This window comes from Mesocricetus auratus, unplaced genomic scaffold (genome assembly GCF_017639785.1).
Source record: "Mesocricetus auratus isolate SY011 unplaced genomic scaffold, BCM_Maur_2.0 Super-Scaffold_100045, whole genome shotgun sequence".
NCBI lineage: Eukaryota > Metazoa > Chordata > Mammalia > Rodentia > Cricetidae > Mesocricetus > Mesocricetus auratus.
In genome coordinates, this window is record NW_024429222.1 from 8,242,041 (window position 1) to 8,262,990 (window position 20,950).

At 43.2% G+C, this 20,950-nt stretch overlaps 1 protein-coding gene across 1 annotated transcript in view; it reads right to left on the minus strand.

Annotated features, from left to right (window-relative positions):
- Positions 1-6,224: 6,224 nt before the first annotated feature.
- Positions 6,225-20,950, minus strand: part of LOC101825594 (liver carboxylesterase 1) — a 31,233-nt gene continuing 16,507 nt past the window's right edge. Inside the window, exons 6-14 of the mRNA XM_005079200.4 lie at positions 20,131-20,235; positions 18,283-18,387; positions 16,723-16,761; positions 13,302-13,442; positions 11,476-11,556; positions 11,092-11,239; positions 8,134-8,265; positions 6,874-6,946; positions 6,225-6,580 (exon numbers count right to left, since the gene is read on the minus strand). Coding sequence (XP_005079257.2) covers positions 6,409-6,580; positions 6,874-6,946; positions 8,134-8,265; positions 11,092-11,239; positions 11,476-11,556; positions 13,302-13,442; positions 16,723-16,761; positions 18,283-18,387; positions 20,131-20,235 — 996 coding nt within the window. The 3' untranslated portion in view covers positions 6,225-6,408. The remainder of the gene's footprint in view (positions 6,581-6,873; positions 6,947-8,133; positions 8,266-11,091; positions 11,240-11,475; positions 11,557-13,301; positions 13,443-16,722; positions 16,762-18,282; positions 18,388-20,130; positions 20,236-20,950) is intronic.

Below are 20,950 nucleotides of genomic sequence, written 5' to 3' on the forward strand. Positions count from 1 at the left end.
TTAAGATCTGTCAGCACCTTTTCTGTTGGTTGATGTGTTGTTCTGTTTTTCCTGTTTTGCTATTTGTCTTTGGATTGAGAGGTTTTGATTCCTTTTATCTCCTCTACAGGCCTGTCTTAATACTTCTTTAAGTAGGCTTTAGAGTTGATTATGATGATAGAGTACACTATACTTCCAAATAACACGATACTGTTAGCAGCTATGACAAGGAGACTTTCTTTTTGTTTAGGTGCAATTTTCTGGTGAATATTTTATATGTCAAGAGATATTCCTGTCTGCCATCTTCATGACTTGGGCAGAGGAGAGAGATGCTAATGTCTTCCTGTTCACCATGATAATCTTTCAAACATCTATTCAATGATCTTGAACAAATCATGGTTCAAAATGTGCCTATGATTTTTCCTTCTGGAATCACCCTTAAACTGACCATGCTCAGCAATGTGCTTCTTACTTGAGCATGCTCAGTGATGTACTTTTCAACAACTATGCTCATTAGTATGCTTCTTAATTAAGCATGCTCAATAGTGTGCTTCTTAACTAAGTAGGCTCAATAGTGTGCTTCTTAACTGAGCATGCTCAGGAAGTGCTTACCTCTAAAGAGTTTCCTATATAAATAAGTATGGGTTCCCTGAATAAAATCTCTGCCTTTCTAGGAGGGTACTGCTTTGGAAATGACTCCCAAGGTCTCCTTACCTCCTTTGGATGAGAAACCTTTCTCTATTTCTGAGTTCTAGACTCTTCTTGGTTTTGGCTTTTCACTCATCACATTCAGATCAAGTACCGATTGCAAAAAGCATAAGGACCTCATAATAACACTTCACATTCATAGCTCCCATCACCTGTGTTATTTTTCTAAAGATATATTGATTTTTATTTTACGTTTATTAGTGTTTTCCCTGTGTGTATTTGTGTGTGTGTGTGTGTGTGTGTGCCACATGCACACTTGGTCCTCATGGAGGTCAGAGGAAGAGTTGGATCCCCTGGAACTGGTGTTCCAGACAGTTGTGAACTGGCCCCTGGGTGCTGGGAATCAAACCTGGCCCCCTGGAAGAGCAACCAATGCTCTTAACTGCTGAGTCACTGCGCTAGGTCTTTTGTCACATGTTTTGATGTGACATATTCCTTAAGCTCACATTTCATTGCTATTATTTTTTCCCTTTGGATAATTAATGAATACACAGTGACACTCCATTGAAGAAAATTAATTTTTCTTCTTCCAGTAGCTATCAATGAACTTCAAATGGCTTCGTGGTTAGTAGTGTGACTTTGTGCCCACCTCTCCTTCACTGTCCTGGGATTTTGTCGTGTTGTGTGGATGGTGTGCATGCAATCACAGTCTCTGTGAGTTCAAGAAGCTTAAAATACATTGGCAGAAGCATCAGTGAGTTACAGCACAAAGGAAAAATCTCAGCTATAGGCCTCAGGTACAACCTGACCACATATATCTTTTCATTGGTGGAAACTAGAGCTCTGTTGCTGTATGCTAAAGGATTTGCCCAAGGCCCCAAAAGATGTTAAGCCACATAAAGAGGGGATAATAAATAAGTCAAGTTTTAATCTGTCAATCAGCATTGTAGAAGGCTGAGTGTACATATGCTTCTTTCTAGGAACTTTTACTCACAATAGAAATCTGCCCTAAGCACCCTCCATGATATAGGTACAGGAAGGACTTTCTGAATAGGATTCCCTCCACTCAGGACTAATATCAACAACTGACAAATGGGACTTCATAAAACTGAAATGCTTCTGCGCAGCAAAGAACAGTCAATCTAAAGCAAAGGAAGTGCACAGAGTCAGCAAGACTCTTTGCAGACTGTACATCCCATAGGTGACTAATGTCTAGAATATACAGACAACTCAAAATAACAAAGAACTAAGAAAACAAAGGACCATTTTTAAAAGGGCTGGGGATCTAAATAGGGAGTTCTCAGAAGTATTACAATTGGCTAAGAAATATCTTCTAAAGAAAGTGTTCAATATCCTTAGCAATCAGAGAAATGTAAGTGAAAACTATTTGGTTATTTGGTCTTAACCCCCGTCAGAATGGCTAAGATCAAGGAAACAAATGACAACCAATGCTTGTGTGTGTGTGAGAACAAATGCTTGTGAGAACCCTTATTCACGTTGGTGGGTAAAGGCAGCTTGGTGCAGCCACTAGGGAAATCAGTGTGGAGAACTCTCAAAAAGCTAAAAATAGCTGATGACCTAGCTATGCCAATCCCTGGCACATATCCAAAGGACTTAGCATCCTATTCCATGGATACTTGCTCAGCCATGTCTGTCACAATAGCTAGGAGATGGAAGCAATCTAAACGCCCTTCATCTGATGAATGGAGACTCAAAACATGGTACAGATATACAATGAAATATTACTCAACAGTACGAATAACGAAACTTTTATGCAAATGAATGGAACTGGGAAATATTGAGTGAAGTAACCCAGAACTAAAAAGGCAAATGACACATAGTCTCTGTAACTTGTAGGTCCTAGTCAAGTCTTTAGTTGTGATCATATAACTTGGAGCACCTGGAAATAACTGCAGCAGCCAGGAAAAGCAGCAAGGGGCCATGGGGGAGGTGGAGTCTCTAGAGAGAGGGATAGTAGGATAAAGGTGCTATGAAAGCAAAGAAAAAAATCAAGGGGAGGAGGTGGAGAAAGGGGAGATAAATAGCAGTAAGGATGCTGAAGTTGAAGGTGGCTACGGAGAAGAGCTGCTTTCTGGCTTGCTTCTTAGGCTTGTTAATCCCAGAGGCAAGAACTAGACCACTACCGCAGTTTAAAGTCAAATTTGAAGCAGGCTATAATTAAATATGGGCTATGAGGATGGGCTCTAGCCAGGTCCATACCCAGGTCCCTGAGAAACAGCCCAGTATGTAAGGGTTTATGAAGGAAAACCCATAATTCATTACATTTCCCATGAGGTCCAATCTGGGGCAAGCATACCTCCTGGATTTCTTCCAGGCTGTGAACCTCCTGCCCACATGTGATCAAGTGCATCTGGAGCATATGGGTCAAACAAACTTGTTTAGGGGAATGAAAAACATGTGACTTGTTATCTCCCATAAACAATAGCCTCCAGTATTTCAGGAACTGTCTGTCCTTGGACAAGGGCTTGCAGATCAGAGGCATTTTTATTTCATGATCTCTTAAGCATAGTAATTAAAACTTAAAATGTAACTCTGGCTTTGCCATTAGTAGTCTAAACGACCTCTGTGTTAGCTGCATGACAGAGACCACACCAGATCCTTCCCTAGGCCCTTAAGGTAACACATGTGGCCTATCTTCAGAACTCATCTTCATGAAAGAAGTGACATGTACTTTGAGAGGAGTTTCAATGTAATTATGCCCCATTGTGAGCATGGGATTGTGTTACACCAGGAAACTCTTTCCAGATTATATTTAAATATGCCTAAAATAAACTGCCCAATGTTGGACTCTAGAAGTCTGAACCAACACCAGTTACCGAGTCCTGTTGAACCAGATTTCCTTCCTACCTCACTTGGAATGTTAATCTGCTGCCAGTGGCATTTGCAGAGATCCCCATACTTTCTCTTCAATTGACTGTGTGTGTGTGTGTGTGTGTGTGTGTGTGTGTGTGTGTGTGCGTGCGCGCGTGTGCGTGCTGCGTGTACTCTATCCCTATTGCCTTGGGTATCTGAAATGCATGTTCATTCACATTTTCTAGTATTACCCCATGCTCTGCATGTTTTAGTGTGCTTGTGTTAGGACTGGATTCTGAAGGGTTTTCTTAATGCACTATTCCGTCTTCAACTTCAGGCTGCTCTGTGCGTCTTCCTTTTACAGTATCTGTTGACTCAGTCAGTTGTAGTGTCAGTTTTTATTGTCTGGTCTAACTTCAACCTTAGAAGAGCCTTGTAGACAGGACACTCTTGGAGATCATACCCATCTGCAACATTGAAATAGCCCTAGTGAACTTGACCTCAGACATTTTTCCTATTTCACACTAAGAGTAATAGAGTTGAAGTGTTGCTGTTTACAAGATGGTTGAAGGAGTTTCTTCTTTAAGGGAGAAGGCTCTGCATGAGCTTCATGCCTACATCCCAGAGGCAGGGTTTCTCCAGTCACTTTCATGAGTATCCACCCAATAAAGGTCATGGAGAAGAATTTCTAAGGATGTCAACTCTTCCTTGGATCTGCGGTTCTATGACCTTATAGTTCTAGACTTTATTCCTGTTTATGGTATAAAACTTAATCACTAGGGCTATGTGTGATGGCTAGTTTTATGTCAACTTGACAAAGAAGGGAACCTCAATTGAGAAAACGCCTCCATAACACCAGGCTGCAGGAAAGCCTGTAGGGTATTTTCTTAATTAGTGATTGATGTGGGAAGTCCCAGTCCATTGTGGTGGTACCATCTCTGGGATGGTGGTCCTGGGTTAGATAAGAAATCAGACTGAGTAAGCCATGGGAAACAAGCGAGTAAGCAGCATTCCTCCGTGGCCTCTGTATCAGTTCCTTCCCTATTAGTTCTGTTAGTTTCCTGCCCTATTTGAGCTCCTGTCTTGATTTCCTTGGTGATGAACAGTGATATGGAAGTATAAACTAAATATATATTTTCCTCCCAGCTTTCTTTATGATCATGGTGTTTCATTGCAGCAGTAGAAACCTCAAGACCCTGTGTTTTTGTATTCTAATGATTTGACTATACAGGGAGTAGGACTAAAGGTTGAGTCATCATTTGTGGGCAGTAGTTTAAGAATTTATGACTAACAAAGAAGCAGAGGGTCAGGATTGAATAGCTTTGAAATGACTGAATATGTTTAGGGTCTTTTGATTCTATGATTCCTAGATGTGGTGTTGTTTAGGGATTTATATTCGGCACCTCCACACCCACCCCTACCTCTCTGGCTCTTATAATCTGTTTTCAAGTTCCCTTTTATGCCTAGTTTTAAGTTCCTTTATCTACAGCAACAAGAACTCATGAAAAAGATTCTGTATACAGCCCCACCCCTAGCATGAGTCCCATGTTCTACCTATAGAGAGAATGTAAGGCATTCCATCTTTCTTCCAAAGTGTCTGTCCTCCCTTTGACTTCTGGGTAATCACTGATGCTGAACCTTCAGCTCTTCCATGCAGGAGGTTATAGTTTGGGTGGTAATACAGCTTTCTGGGATGTTAGGATAGAACGAGGCTCCTGGGAGTGCACATGTCCCAGGGAATTCAAAATTCTCTCCTCAGAGTTGTCTTGAGGTGGTTTTGGAATTTACTTCAGGGGACTACTGCAGTGGAGTGCTTTGATCAGAAGCTCTTTCAGATACAGAAAGGTTCAGAACAGTTTTAGAAGAAATAACTTCAAGTGCTACGTTCAGGAAGGGACTGAGGAACCATGGAAGCGTCAGTGAACTGAAGCAAAGATACCACAGACACCACAGCATCTCTCTACCCTCCTCTTCTTAGGCAGGAGGTTAGCTCTGGCAGGGCCTTACCGAATGTCCCTAAAATAGCACATAAAGAGCTACAGGGGTTTTTCTCAAGACCTTGAAACAAGTTATAAAGATAACAGTGGTCACTTGGGATAGACCACAGAGTCCCCCTAGACTAGAATGTGAAGAACAATAGATGGTTGTGGTCTCTGACTGAATCAGGGACTTCCTCATTAGGGCACATGAGCTGAGAGCTCTAACCTTTACCCTAGGGAACTCTAAGTCCCTACACATACTTTGATGCCTTATATATTTACAGACTGAATTATGATAAAATGAGCTTCCAAGAAGAAACCATCTCCTTCCTGGAAATGCCTACGCTGGAGGAAGAAGGAGGAAGGAGAAACGGGCAGAGGGGACCTATAAGCCTCCTGTATGTTGTGATAGGGCCACAAGAATATATTTTTGTTTCTTTGTTTGTTGTAAATAAACCAACTACATGATCTACTCTTGTAGTGTGTCTTATCTGAATTAATGTCTTTGGGGAACATGAGAACAGAAATTGCTACTGAGATAAAGACTAGAGGAAACTGAGACTTTCCCAATAACCATGTATATTGTCATTCTGTCATATCCCAGCTTCCCCTGTTCCATTGTTCAGGGTTGGGTAAGTCCAAAGTCCCCATCAGCACCTCCAGGCATGCTGGGATTCAGTCCATACACAGGCTAAGATATCCCCACTGGGGTGGTCTCCCTATCGATGGTGACCTCTCTCTTCACCTTTCTGTCTCTGAGGAGGATGGGCTCATCTGGAGTTCAAGACACAGACACTGACTTGGTTCCTTCCACATAAAACTATATGATTTATTTTACAAATTGAAGACAATCATTTCTCTTCCCTGCCTTCTACTCACTTCCAACACACAGTTCTCCAGCTCCTAGGATTACAAATATCTTCTGTGGATGCTTGCCTGTCCCTGGCTGCTAAAGGCTTCCAGGGCTACATTGCTACCTACTCATTTCTCAGTGTCTCCTTTTGGATGTCTCCTCCACCTCCATAGCTCGGAGCTCAGTCCAGAAAGCTACTTCTTTGTCTTTTAGCTTCTGGGCTTGCTGAGTGGTGGCTCCAATCTGCAGGTAGCCTTCCTTCTGGTCATACTCTGGCCAGTGTGGCAGTTCCTCCCCATTGGGGTTCCTGAGAACAGAGTCAAATGGAGGTCCTTAAAGCCTCTGTGTGGTCCTCAACATTTCTCTGAGGGTTATGGGAATTCCTTGGCATATAACTAAGTGCCAAGAGGTCATAAAACCCCAGAAACACCTCCCGTCTTCTGGGGGCAGCCCACCCATTCTTAGGGAGTTCTCACTGTAAGAACATTGTGGCTACTGCTTTGGTTACTTAGACTTTAGAAACCACCCCTTCCCATTGGAAGTCTCTCCAGCACCCCACATCATCCAACAAATCTGCTCCATCCTTTTCACCAGCCTCACCCATTTCGAGCAAAATTGCCCCAAAACTTCATCATCATCCTGCTGAGGTTGATCTCCTCCTCCGAGGCGCCCGCTGTGGGGAAGAAGACAAAAGTCCTTTCCTAATCACGGTGAGGTGCATGGGCAGTGCTTTCACAGGCTGGGAGTGTTTAGAAATGTAGCCTTCACTTTTACCACAAACCTGCTTAGTTGGAGAATATTCACATTTGTACTAGAGTTTGAGTGTTCTTTTTAAGCTTGGAAATGACTAGTCTAGGACTCACAAATGGGCATGAGTCTGTACTAGAGCTGTCTGCCTTCATTTCTCATGGTGGCTTGCTCTTCCCTCCCTAGCTAAGGCTACAGTGCCAAAGCCCTGTTTCCTTTGGTTCATAGGTTGTTGACTTGGGTCTTCTTACATTCCCATAGACTATGAAATATATCAGAACTGTTAGCATTCTAAGGAGCCACCTAAATGGGAGATAATCAGAGATACTCGTGTGCTATGAATAGCTATGACGTAATGAGTCACAGGTCACCTACACACGCTGGACATCAAGGTGCTGAAGATATTTGTGAGAAGCTTTCTTTAAACATGGTTATTAAAATGTATACATTTTTGATATTTTGGCATATAGGCAGGGGTATGGAAAGATATATATTAGACCCTACCCAAGCTTAACACCAGCATTAATTCTCTCTTCTCTCACATTCTATAGACTCCTGCAATTAGAAGATCAAACAGTGCTACTCATGCCTGAGGCAGAGCCCTACAGATGATACTCCTCTTGGCCTAATTAAATCATAGGTTAGGACCATAAGGGCACCACTTTGCCTAGGGGTACAGCTTCCTGTATGCTTGTTAGAGGAGGAGAAACAGTGGAAATTGCTTGACATAGTTCTGCCTTTGTCGTAGTTTGGATGTGAAATGTCTTCTTTAGGCTTGTGCTTTGGAATACTATTGGTAGCTCCCCAATTGGTAGCACTGTTTGGAAAGTCTGTTGGAGTTTTTAGGATATAGAGACTTGTAGCCAGTAGGTCACTGGGGGGTGAGCCTTGAGGTTTATAGCCTAGTCCCTCTCGGGTTCTTAACTCCTAATGCCATTCTTTCCTCACCCTGGTGAACTGTGGCCCTTTGAAACTGTGAGTGGGAATAAACCCTTGCTTTGGTCAGGTATTCTGTCACAGAAATGTTAAAAGAGACACTTGCTTAAGGCCACTGAACCAGGACTAGAATCCAAGGCTCCTAACTTGAAGTTCAAGTCAACAGAGAGCCATTACCTTTTAAAAATGGTGTCCCCCAAACAGAGTAAACTTCATCGCCATGGTCTGCTATCACCATCTTGGGTCTCACGTCAGACACGAAGCTTGGACGATACATAAACTCATACATGTAGGTGGGGGCTCCAGCATCTGAGAAGACATGGATTCATGTACAGTGCATGCTACTAGACACACATGGGTGATATAAAGGCCTCTGCCTGTGCAAGAACCCCTGCCTGCCAGATCAACAGCTAAAGGGAAACGGATTTAGGGGATCCTAGGGAATCGCTGTACGTATGCACAGACATATACATACATACATACATACATACATACATACATACACACACGCACACACACAGACATACACTTACACATGCACATATAGACACACATACATATATGCACACATTCACACATAGTGGGGCACAAAGGGGGAGAGAAGGAGGAAGGAGAAGGAGGGACAAGGAGGGAAGGGGGAGAGATCAAAGTAATAACTGCGTGTGATTGTCTTTTAAACTTTTTTTGAAGGGGAAAGCATGTAGATTCCTTTTGCATTTTGTTATTTTATAATTCCCATTATATAGTGTTCTCTGAGCCAAACTGTCACACAAAATTAATTTATAAATGATATATAAGATGTAGAAAAATTATCAGAAAAAAATCATAGCAGATGCCTCAAGGTTTAGGAATTATGAATGATGTCTAGTGCCTTCTTCATGTGTTAGTATATTTAAAAAAGTTTCCACAAGTGTAAATATATTAATTTTACAATGAGAAAAGTTATGTTTATCAAGAAGGATAAGACAATGTAAGAAAGTGGATAAAACCTGTGCTGTGCTGAATGAAATAACTGATCTCACAGTCAGAAAGACTCAAGTCCAGTGTGGTAGGGACCACGGAACATGCAGGAGGCATAGCTTAGCTGCAGAAGGACAGACTTCACACCAGGTGGCCCTGACTAAAGAGTTTCATCTGGACCCTTGGGAGTCACACATGGATCCACTGTAACTAGTTGTGCTGGTTAGTTTTACGTCAACTTGACACAAGCTGAAGTTATGAGAAAGGCGGGAAACTCTACTTGAACCATATCTCTATAAGACCTGTCTGTAAGGCATTTTCTAAATTAGTGATTGATGGGGAGGGTCCATCGTGGGTGGTACCATCCCTGGACTGGTGGTCCTGTATTCTATAAGAAAGTAGGATAAGCAAGTCATGGAGAGAAAGCCAGTAATCCAGACCCCTCCATGGCCTCTACATCAGGTCCTACCTCCAGGATCCTCCCCATTTGAGCTCCTGCCCTGACTTCCTTCAATGATAGAATCAAATAAACACTTTCCTCTTCAACTTGTGTTTTGTCATGGTGTTTTATCACAACACCAATAACCCTAATGAAGATACCAGTGTATATCGTGTTTATAAAGTCCTGAATTAAAAATAAAAACTAAATGGTTAGAAAGAGAAGTCTGAACCAGAGAAATATTTCCTGGCCTATTCCTTGAAATGAAGCAAATGAGCTGGCAACAAGAAAGGGTCCTGGAAGGCTCCCCAAATGGCACCTGGGAGAGCACATCTCACTTTTAGGTGACTTATGCATTCATAACATCATACTTTACCTGCACTGCACAGCCTTGGGGCAGTGTTGCAAAGTCCCTCAACCTACTCACACCTGTGTTACCGAGTTGGACAAAGGCTAGGCATGGAAAACAAAGGTCTGTAGATCCTCTTTCCTCATGTTCCTAGCACCCTCTGCCTCTGAGCTTTGGGTCCTGTATAGTTGTTGATACTATGTGGCTCATTCTACTTTTCCTCAAGTCCCACTACTGTGAAGAAGACACCATATAGTAACCTCTGATCTTGAACAGGTTCTCTGAAGGTTACTTTCAGGTATCAGCTTGAGCGGATGAAGGTCTTCTAGAAACCTGTAGAGCATTATTTCTGGGTGTGAGCAGGATCTTTCCAGGGGAGACTGGAATGGGAGTTAGTACACTAATGGGTAAGGTTTACCCTTAGTGTGGACAGGTGTTATTAGATCTGCTGGGCATCACAGAGAAGAAAGCATAGAAAAGATGATGTCCTCTTCCCTGAACTCCTGCTCAGGACTCAAGGATAGTCATATTTGGAATTTGAGGCTCACACCAGGTATCCTCAAAGGCCTCAGGACTTCTGTACTAGACCAAGAAGCACATCCTTGACTTCTGTGGCCCCAAGGCTTTCCACTTTGTGATCACTTTGCCAGAACTCCTAGGTCTCTGAACTTCTCTGGCCCCAGGATTCTTGGCCTTAATAATCCTACAGATCAATTCCCTCTCTATATCTCCTCTCATCTATCTGTCTGTCTATCAGTTATCTATCTCCTACTCGTTCAGTCTCTTGTCAGACTTGGTCAAACTTCCCAGATGCTTGCACTTTATCTCTATATATACCAGCATGGCATCACATAAGGATCCGCCAGAAGATACTGCTATGCCTCACATACACCCCTTGTTCACAGGCAGGTCAGCTCCAGCAACTGCAGTCTTTGAATGAGGCTTTGTTTATAGCTATGTATTACCTTGCCCATGTGTGAAAAAGGTCAAGATGACAAGGAACTAACTCCCTGAAATCGCTTGCTACTGATGGCAACTGTGTGCTGATGGGTACGTCTAGCTCCTTCTCTACTCAGATGGGATAACCATGAGATGTGTCCTCTGCATGACAGAAGTCTCAACTCCATCCATCCACAGTGGACGGACACATGCTTGTTAGTGGACCTCTGACTGGCCTCTTTCCAGTGTCATATTCTCACCTCCCTAGGAGTGTTTACTGCAATTAACTCCCTGTTTTAGAGATTCATGTAAAAGAAAACAATGTAGAACATACCCCACACCACCTCTGGGCCATATGGAATGAGGCCCTGAGTCCTGACCCTCATCAGTTTCCACAACTGACTATACTGGAAGTCAGTGTCCCTCTTTTGTCCACCCTGGGACTCACCTCTATGATAGCGGGCCACAATCACAGATGGCACAGTGAATAACACATCTCCCATCATGTCTAAAAAGTGGTTCTTTTTTTGGAAAGGGCTGTCTGCTCCTCCCAAATACTTCTCAGTGGCCACTGGAGTCAGCTCCTTAGAGATGTTCTGAAATAAATCAAGAAAGAGCCCACCCCCAACAATGAGCAATGTAACTTTTCCAGTCCATTGAGAAGACTTCAGCTGATTATGGCTATCTTCAGTGCTATGCCAATCCTTATCCGGGGTGGGAGCTCCAGATTCCAGGTGCCTTTATTCTACCATTTAATTGACCTGTGACTCAGGGCACGCTACCAGCCCTTACTTGAAGCTCAACGTTTCCCCATGATTCCACTGGCACTTACAGTAAGTGGGTAGGACTTCCATAGGAGTGATGTGGCTGTCTTCTGGTCCAGTTTGCCTTCAGAGAGTGGATATCCCATCATCTGTTAAAGAAATAACTAGCCATTTTCAAATCATCGGGAATTAATGGGAATAACCAAACAGGCTAACCAGTCAACCAAACTGATGCAGAATGAAGGTGTTTACAGGCCTTGATGTGCATGGATTCTGATGAATTAGACCGTAATAGTTAACTTGAGGGATTTACCTAGAAAGCGAAAGAACACAAAAGAGATTCAAAACAAACTTAGCTGAAGCTGATTGTGTGTTGTACATGTGTGTCTAGTGTGTGTTTATCAAGCTGGAATACACAAAAAGATCCTCTATGCAGTGAGGGAAAATTAAGAAAATTTAGAATCCAAGAGCTCAGAGACAGAGGGCACAGGACATGCCACCACAAAATCCACAGCAACCATTATGGTTGTGTCTTTTGATAATCTCTGAAAACCTTACTGATAGCCGCAGAACTCTTATCACGTGTCCATGTGTGCAAACCTCTGCATCCAGAGACAACCTATCATCTGCATGGCTGTAGAAACATGACCTATTCCGCCAGCCATGCTTACTTGGGAAGGTCAGTGTTGCCAGGAGAAAACCTGGAGTTGAGCACATTGCCCCCAATCTCTTCTAAAGCAGCTACTGTAGAAAGCTTGCACTTAGAAATCTCTATAATGCTCCTTGAGATATTAATGTCTCAACAAAACAGCTTCCTCAAGGAACAGGGAGTGATTTTCCATAATTTTTAAAAATTCTTTGAAGTAAGAATATTTGGGGAGATTGCTGTTGTTCTCTCTGTTAGTCTTTCTGGGAGGAAACATCCCTGACTTTGGTAAGCATTCAGCTTTAGCTTCAAGCTCCGGGTCCTTCCACAAAGAGAAGGCTGTCTCTCCTGCAGATGAGTGTGGACTAGTATTTCCGTATCTGGCCACACTGACTCACCTTTCCTATCACAGTGACTCTTTGAGAACACCACAGCATTGAAACCTCTCCCACTATTGATGGCAGGGATCCCAGTTAATTTCGTATTTGATATCTTCCCTAGTGAGCTCATACTATTAAATGAACCCTATCATTCCATGTGAATGCATATTTTTCAATGTTTATTTTTTGACAGACTATGGACACCCCCATGGAGGGCCTCACCCTCCCTGGGGAAATGAGGGGATAATGGGGGGTTGGGGGGGAGGGCACAGGAGGAGGGGGAGGGAAAGGGAGAGGGACCTGGAACTGACTTGTGAAGCAACTTTGTTTCTTATCTAAATTTAAACTGAAAAATAAAAAAATGTTTATTTTTGACAAAAGAAAATCCCATTTTTCCTTTGTATGTCAATTTTAACTTGTGTAAAACCAGTCTTCTCTGGTCTTAGGGTGCCAGGGGAGATCTCTGGGCATGTGAGTTCAAATCCAAGGCAGAAGCAACTGAGCCCCAGTCTGACTCCCTCTCCTTTCTAGGCGCCCTTAGTTATTTCTTCTGAACAGTTGTCATCACTTCTTGGTCTTGGGGATAAGATCAAGAGCAATTTGGACAATTCTCATCACACAGATCTCTCACTCAGAGCTTTTCAGGATTCTTTAGGGAAAGGCAAAGGATGTGGAGAGAGGCTGTCCTAGTACTGCACTTCCCAGGGCACAGTCGGACCATCTTGGAAAATGTTTCCATGGAAAGGTCCACTTGTGACCATGGGAACAGCTTCCCTGGATTCAAAGAGAGATTTGGAAAAGGCAGAAGTCTTGGTGACAGGTGATGATGGGTTTTGGGATTAAGTCTGTGAGATGGCTACATTCTTACCGTGGGAATAAACCAGCCAAACTCTTGCTTGTTGATCCCCACCATGTAGGGCACAGTGTTGAAGCTCTTCTCAGCCAGGATCTCTTCTGGTGCCTTTGGCAGCACCACTCCATCAATCACAGTGGTCAGGAAGGGGTAGCTCTGGAGAACAAAGTGGTATGTGGTTACTTGCTCCTCAGATAACTGTGTCCCCTCTGCCATCTGTCTGATGATCAAGCACACACTACCAAACTACATGAGCATGGGCAGTGGCCACAGAAGCTCAAGGCCGCCAAAGGGACTAAGTTTCTGTGAGGGGATAGAATTCTGACTTGTGGTGTCTCTGGTAAGGTGATGGGGAGGTGGTAAATTCTGTGTATACATAATGGACTTCTATAGAGATGGGATCCAGGTTGAAACATGAAATTCACTGGTAGGCTTTCTAAAGATTTATTTTAATCTTAGCTATGTGCATGTGTCTGTGTGGGGGTATCTTGCTTGTACAAATTAAGCCTGCCGGAAGGTCAGAGAATGGAACTTGCCACTAGCTAACCATAAAGATCTGGAGGTCTGTACAACAGACAGGAAGTGAGTAGTGCCTTCAACTTCCAAGTCACCCCTGAGACTCTCTCACAGATGTTTGATGATATCCAACACATAACATTTGACTGTAACTTGCCACAGAAGGCCATTTGTGGAATTTTTACTCCTGGCCCCATGGCAGCACTCAGGACATTTGGAGTTGTGGTGCATAGTGCTATTTAAAGGAGTGGATCACTCTGCACTGCCATGGGAAAGGTGCCTCGAGAAGGGCTCAACCTGTTTCTGATCCAGGGAACAGATCTGTAGATTTATCTGGCTTCATTTTCATGACCATATTGTCTACTACATGATTTTAATATTCTTCCTCATGTCATGAACCCACAGATTCAACCTTTCTCCTCTTTTTGCAGTTGTCATATTAGCACTTTGCAGAATAACCTCACTTACATGTAGACAAGTTTCTTTTCGTGGATCTAATTTGTTGCTGACATTGTCACCAAACTCACGGCCAATAGTTCTGTAACTGAAACCTGAAGGGCACTCACTTATCTCTCTCTCTCTCTCTCTCTCTCTCTCTCTCTCTCTCTCTCTCTCTCTCTCTCTCTCACACACACACACACACACACACACACACTGCACATTATAGCACTAGTGTGTTTAGCTGCACCTTATTCCCTACGGCCTGGAGCTTTTTAAAATAAGAAGTCAGTGACAGCACCAAAGTGTGGGAAATGATGTAGTAAATCAACCACAAAGGAACACTTCCTAGTGAGGTAGATGGAGGAAGTGGTGTGCTGCTTTGATTTAAGATGGAATTGGATGTCATGGAGACATTCACCACTCTATCTATGAGCAGACAAAAAGTGCTTCGAGTTTATTGTGGCACTTAGAAACATATGTTTGTTCACAAATAGCTCAACTCACAAGCACAGAATCCATGGTTAAGATAGACCAACTTCATCCATCAGTCTATATTTAAATGTGAGATCCCTCTCCCTGAGGACCAGAGTCCCTCACCTCCAAGATGCCTTCTGAGAGCCACAGAAACTGGAATTGACTCACACTACATTGATTGGCCTCTTGATTTTATGTCTTACCTGTTTACACGTTGTCAGTTGGGAAGCTGGTTGTGGGTTTGGGTAAATGAATGATCTAGAACTTTGGTATAATGGGACCCACATGAAGTAAACAATTGAACACAGGCAATGTGTACTTGTACCCGGAAAAGGCTCAATAAGTACACGACATTATTTTCACTGGCAGAGTTATTTTATCAGTTGGGTCATTGTGGAATTACTTTTTGTGCCATGGTTCTATGTCAGTGTTTCATGTACAATATTACCCTCCTTGGAGAACAGACGGGACTGGAAGATGCCTAGATTGAAGATCCTGATTTCAAGGACCTATGCCCACTCTGAAAAGATGAATGACTTAGCCCATGCTGTATGTGGTCCAGTATAAAACAAAGCAGACCTACCACTAAGGCCCACAATCTAATCCGTTCTAGTTAACAGCAGAGAGTAGGCTCTGGGTGCAACTCCTGCTGCCCTAGAGGAGTTATAGAATGCAGAGAGGGCTGATAAAGGAGGCTGCCAAGAGGAGAAGATAATGAAAATGGAGTAGGTGCTTTTGTCCTTGGCAGTGGATTTTGGTAATGGAAAGTGTTGATGGTGAAGAAGGATTGGGGTTTCTAAACAGCATGCAGGGCACATGGAAAGGGTAGAGGTGTTGCCATGCAGGGCTATCCCCAGAAATGCCAAGTAGATTGGGTGTGGATGAGGGAGAGATATGGAACGGGATGGGTAGAGGACCTGGGAAATAGAAAAGGTGCAGAAGACAAACAGTGAGGGTTCCTTTAAGGCAGCATCTTCAGAGGGGACACCAGCAACAGTAGGAACCAGAGGGACTGTTAAGGGGCTCAGAGATGCTGGTGGCTATGCTATGACATTCAGGCTTCTTGCCAGTTCTGGTTAGAAGAGAGGGGCATTATTCTTTCTTCTCTTTATCTCTTACTCTACAGCTTCCATCAGTAAATTCTGTCAATTATTGAAAAGCATCCAGCCACAAAACTTCTTCTTGCTACCCTTCTGTTGAGGCCTTGGTATAATTCGTCAGGATCTTTTTCTTGGTAGGCTGCAGTGCAGCCCTTCTGGATGGTCTCTGTACCTGCATGGCCCCTTGGCTACTGTGTGTTTCCACTCTGTGATCAGTGGATATTGGTAAAATCTAAATCCACATCAGTCTATTGCTCTGATTCCTCCCTTTGGAACGGAAGGCTCCAGGAAGGTCCAGAGTACTCTCTGCTTCACTGCTGTATTCCAGCTGCTGAATTGGTTCTTGCTTCATAGTAAAAACCCTGATGAATGACTGAAAGAATCTTACAGCATCCTCATAGCACCATTAATGAAAGGCTGGGATATCCAAGGAGAGAGCATAGCACTGGGCTGTAGACACTGCGCAGCAAGTGTCACAAGACAAAGGCCACTGCTAGGAGGTGGGAGTGCAGGACAGGGTGGGAGGCAAAATTGGAGTCTCTGCTGAGTGCATCCATCAGTCCCGAGCGCCTCAGTGAAGGCTCCTATGATGCTTACCCAAGCATCTTTACCCCTTGGCAGTGGAAGGTTCTAGTGTAGCCTCCTCTTAGATATTGTGAGCAGGAAAGGAAAATGGGAAGGGAATACCCAAGCCCAGGAGACTGAGCTACTTATTGGGGACACTCCCTGTGAAGAACAGCTCTGATTGTGGTTTTCCTGGCTACATTACTCTGGCAAGTGACTACCTTCTCTGTGCCTGCAGAGTGTAACTACCATCTCACAAGGAGGACTCTCGGCTTCATAGTTAATTGAAGCTTAAAGGTGTTAAGACTCAGCACCTGTAATGGAAAAGCAGGGATCCTTACCTCTCTGGGGTCACCAAGCAAATCAAGAGCAAAGAATTTCTGTGAAGACAAAGGCAGAAGATGCGGTGAGTAGGCATCCTTCTACAAAGGCCTGTAGTTGAGCTGTCAGGTCCTCTGTACTGGTCCCTCCTTGGTGTGGCTCAGTGTGGGAAGACCTGAGATCTATTGCACACAAGCATGTTATGGTGGAGTAAGACAAGGCAGGTGGGATAGGCATGGACGAAGAGACAGACCCTGGGATCCAGAATGAAGTTCCTTAGCTCTGGAGTCGATATTGCCAGTGTGCCTACCTTTCCGTTGCCTTTTCTTCTGTGTCACCAGGAGAAATCACTGAAATGTCTATATGCAAGTTTTAGAAACCAATTATATTTTGTTTGATTAGTTGGATCACTTTGAGAGAACCTGGTGTGCCAGGACTTACAGGCAGTGCCCCATGTTAACGGAATGTTATGGGTTCCAGAAGTGTCTTCCAGCATTTAGGTCTCAGAAAGAATGAAAGCAAGGGAGGCAAAGTTTCAGGTTCCCCTGACTTTGTACTCACGTCTTCCCAATGAAGGGAATAGGCCACACCGCCTCAGATGCTGTGTTTTCTGGGTGTTTGTTCTGAGAAGCCTCCCTATGATAACAGAGCATCCTGATCACCCATCTTCTGTGTCTCCTTCCGTTCAAGTGTCTTAGCTGGATGTCATGGATGTGTGTTCTCTGTCTTTGCACCCCTTATAGCCCATTAAGTACCTGGATAGACACCTGATGGATGGATGGTCGGTCATGGGGCACACTGCATATTGGTGAATCTGATGGATTCATTCATAAAAGATAATGAATAGGTAATTGGTAATATATTATTGTTTTGTTGGAATGGAGCAGGGTGTGTGTGCATAAACGGTAGCAGGATGCATAGGCATTAAAATGGTTGAGTAAAGATAAACAAAATAGTATAGATGAGTTGATATTGCATTTGTGAAAGTATAACATGCTTGGATATATGGATTTATGGCTGGATAAATGGACGATGGATAGATACATGAATGAATGCATGGTTATCCTAAAATCATACCACTACTAACTTATAATCGGTAGTTTCTTGTCTTTCATTATTAACTATCTCCATCCTGGATTCCCCTGATTAAATACTTCCAGAAAGAGTAGAGGAAAACATAGAAATTATGAAAAATACTTGCAAAGTTCTATTTCATAAAGTCAATTAACCAACTGTTAGACAAATTGTAGCCCATCTGAAAACCTTTGTGCATATTATCTTCAGTCATAAAATTTAGGATGGTTGTTACTTCTGTGAATATAAAATGCTTAATCAAGTAGAACACATCCACCCATAATAATGCTAAAATTATTATTTGATAAAGCTGGGATATTGTTAGGCACTTTTTTTCAACAAGTTAGTTTTGGGCCTTTTTGACATTTTAATTATTTCACAAAAACACTAACCTGTATCAGGAGGCTGACTCTGTCCCTGAAAGGTCCCTATGTAGTTTGCTCAGGGCATGAGGACTGCTGCACCCAGGACAGCAGTATGGGGACCACTGGAACGGACACACCTACCATTTTCAGTGTTGTTGCCAAGAGCTCCTCCTCTGTCTTCTCACGCAGGCAGTGAACTATATCGGCCGATGTAGTAGCCTCACATCCTGTAGCAATGGCGACTTTCTGCAGAGATCACAGGCAACAGTAGAGTTAAATGGCATCATCTCTGCCCTCCACCAATACAGAGAGATGGGCTCTATCTAAGATTGTCGATGTGGGATGTGAGTGGCAGAAAGTGTTCTAGGCCAGCAGGTGAAGGCTCTGGCTGAGCAGTATTGCCCCGTTACCAACTTGGATTGTGACATGAGTCGCTTATATATTTGTGTCTTAGTTGCCATTTTCTGATAACATGGATATGGCTATTTGAAAGCCTACCATTTTGAGAATGACAGTGTGCAATGGTGGCTAAAAATCCTACCTTTTGATTTCATTCCCCATTGTTACAAAGAACTGTAAAAGCAAAAGCACATCTCCCCATCCCAATTGCAGAACAAAGCTACTGCTCTTGAACCCAGTGGAAGTTTGTAATCTCAGTGGCAGTAGCAGGTGTGGTACCCATATGGCCTGGAAGTGAACTGGCTGGAAGAGGAGGTGCAGACAGATACAAGCTGATGGCGGTTAGCACGGGATACATGTAGCGTCAAGAGTAAGTGATCCCTGGCTTACTCCATTCTCGGCTCCTTCTGTCTGCTTTGTCCATACCAGCCTTCCTTCACTATCTCACACAGGGTTCCCCTTTGCACAGGACATTTGCACATCTTGTGCTCACCAAGTGAATATGTTTCTTCTTTCTGAGCTTTCTGCTTGCTGATTGTGATGGGGGATGTCCTTCTGTATGCTGTTAATATATGTTTCTCTTATTGGTTTATGAGTAAAACACTTATTGGTCAGTAGTCAGGCAGGAAGTATAGGCAGGGTTACCAGACTAGGAGAATTCTGGGAAGAGGAAGGCAGAGAAGAGCTTCCAGGCAAACACCATGTAGCTACTGGGAAGTTAGGATGCTGGGCATTCTCCAGTAAGCCAAGACCACATGGGAATACTTAAGTTAATAGAAATGGGCTAAATAATTAAGAGAGAGCTAGTTAATAAGAAGCCCAAGCTATCGGCCAAACAGTTTATAATTAATATAAACTTCTGTGTTGTTTATTTGGGTCTAAATAACTGTCACGTTCTCAATAGACATTCCTTTTGGATTCTTGCAATTCTATTATATTTGGTTATTCTCTTTCCTTTATGCACCTTCTCATTATTGAAATAGTGCCATTTGTTTGATTACACAGTTTAAAAAAATCAATCTCCTTTATAAGAATGAATGCTTTTTTGGTGGCAAAGCACACACACACACACACACACACATACACACACACACACACATATATATATTATATACACACATATAATATGTACTCATATATGTATATATAAATGGATGAATAAATGCACCAATGAACACATATTTGAGGAACCATCCCTGACTACCAGGGCCTCAGGGAGGAACCATCCCAAATCCATAACTGTATGCAGAGCACTAGAACTCAGGTTCTGACAGAAATGTGCTGTAATTAAAGGCCTCAGGTCATAGTCCAGTGTAATAGTCTGCCTCGGTACACTTAGACCAGTGTGTTCAATGAACACTGCTCTGGCTGGCAGACCCTTGCTTTGAGCTCGAGTCTCAGCTTGGCCCTGATCACTGGATGACATCGATAAATCACATCACCATTCTGATCCAGTTTCCTAACTAGAAACTGAGAGAATGAGTGAGGTCTCTACTGTTCTTCCAATACTTGATGGCACCTGGATCATACAGTGGGAAACACCCTTAAAGGTTCTTGAAGAGCTTAGCATGGGCTACCCAGGTGACCTACCTCAGCCCCACGCCTGGTATTCTCCCTGAACAGACATGGAGTGAGGGCCACACCACTCTCAGAAATCGCCCTGTGGAAGAGGTTCTTGGTCAGGGGAGATAAAACCTGGGAAGGAATTGAGAGAAGGATTTATGCTCAAGGCAGACGGCCAGTGACTTACTTGCTTATCTTGTGGGGTTACCTCCACCTGCACCCCTTGGCTGGAGATTTTGGTTCTCAGAAGGATGTTCTTCCCTTTCTCTGCTTGCTTCCCAGCTTCACTCATGACCAGAGACAGAGTAGGGAATATATGACATGCACCTATTATGGTAATCAAAAACACTGAAGGAAAGGTTTTGCAGTTCCTAACTACAAATTCTGTTCCAGTATCTCTATCACTCAGAAAACGTCTTGGGAAAAATGATCATGAACATCCATAGAAGAATTAAAGACATTTCCTTGATGAGTATACTTACCTGTGGATATAAGAACAAATATTTAGAATGTACTTAGGGATTGTGCTGGTTTAGAACACTGATAGTTGTGGGGTCTCTTCCATGATCCATGACCTAACTAGCATGGGGTAGTTGGCAATGCTTTCAGTACCAGGCATGTTTTCTCTTTTGTTAAGAAGGTTGTAGCAGGGCAGAGGTGGCAATGGCCCTTAATACCAGAACTCAGGAGGCAGAGGCAGAGGCAGAGGCAGAGGCAGAGAGATCTTTGAGGCTAGCCTGGTCTACAAAGTTCCAAGATAGCCAGGGTTACACAGAGAAACTCTGTCTCTAAAAAAATGAAAACAAAACAAAAATAAAGTCTTACGTAAAAATAGAAAGCTGAAACT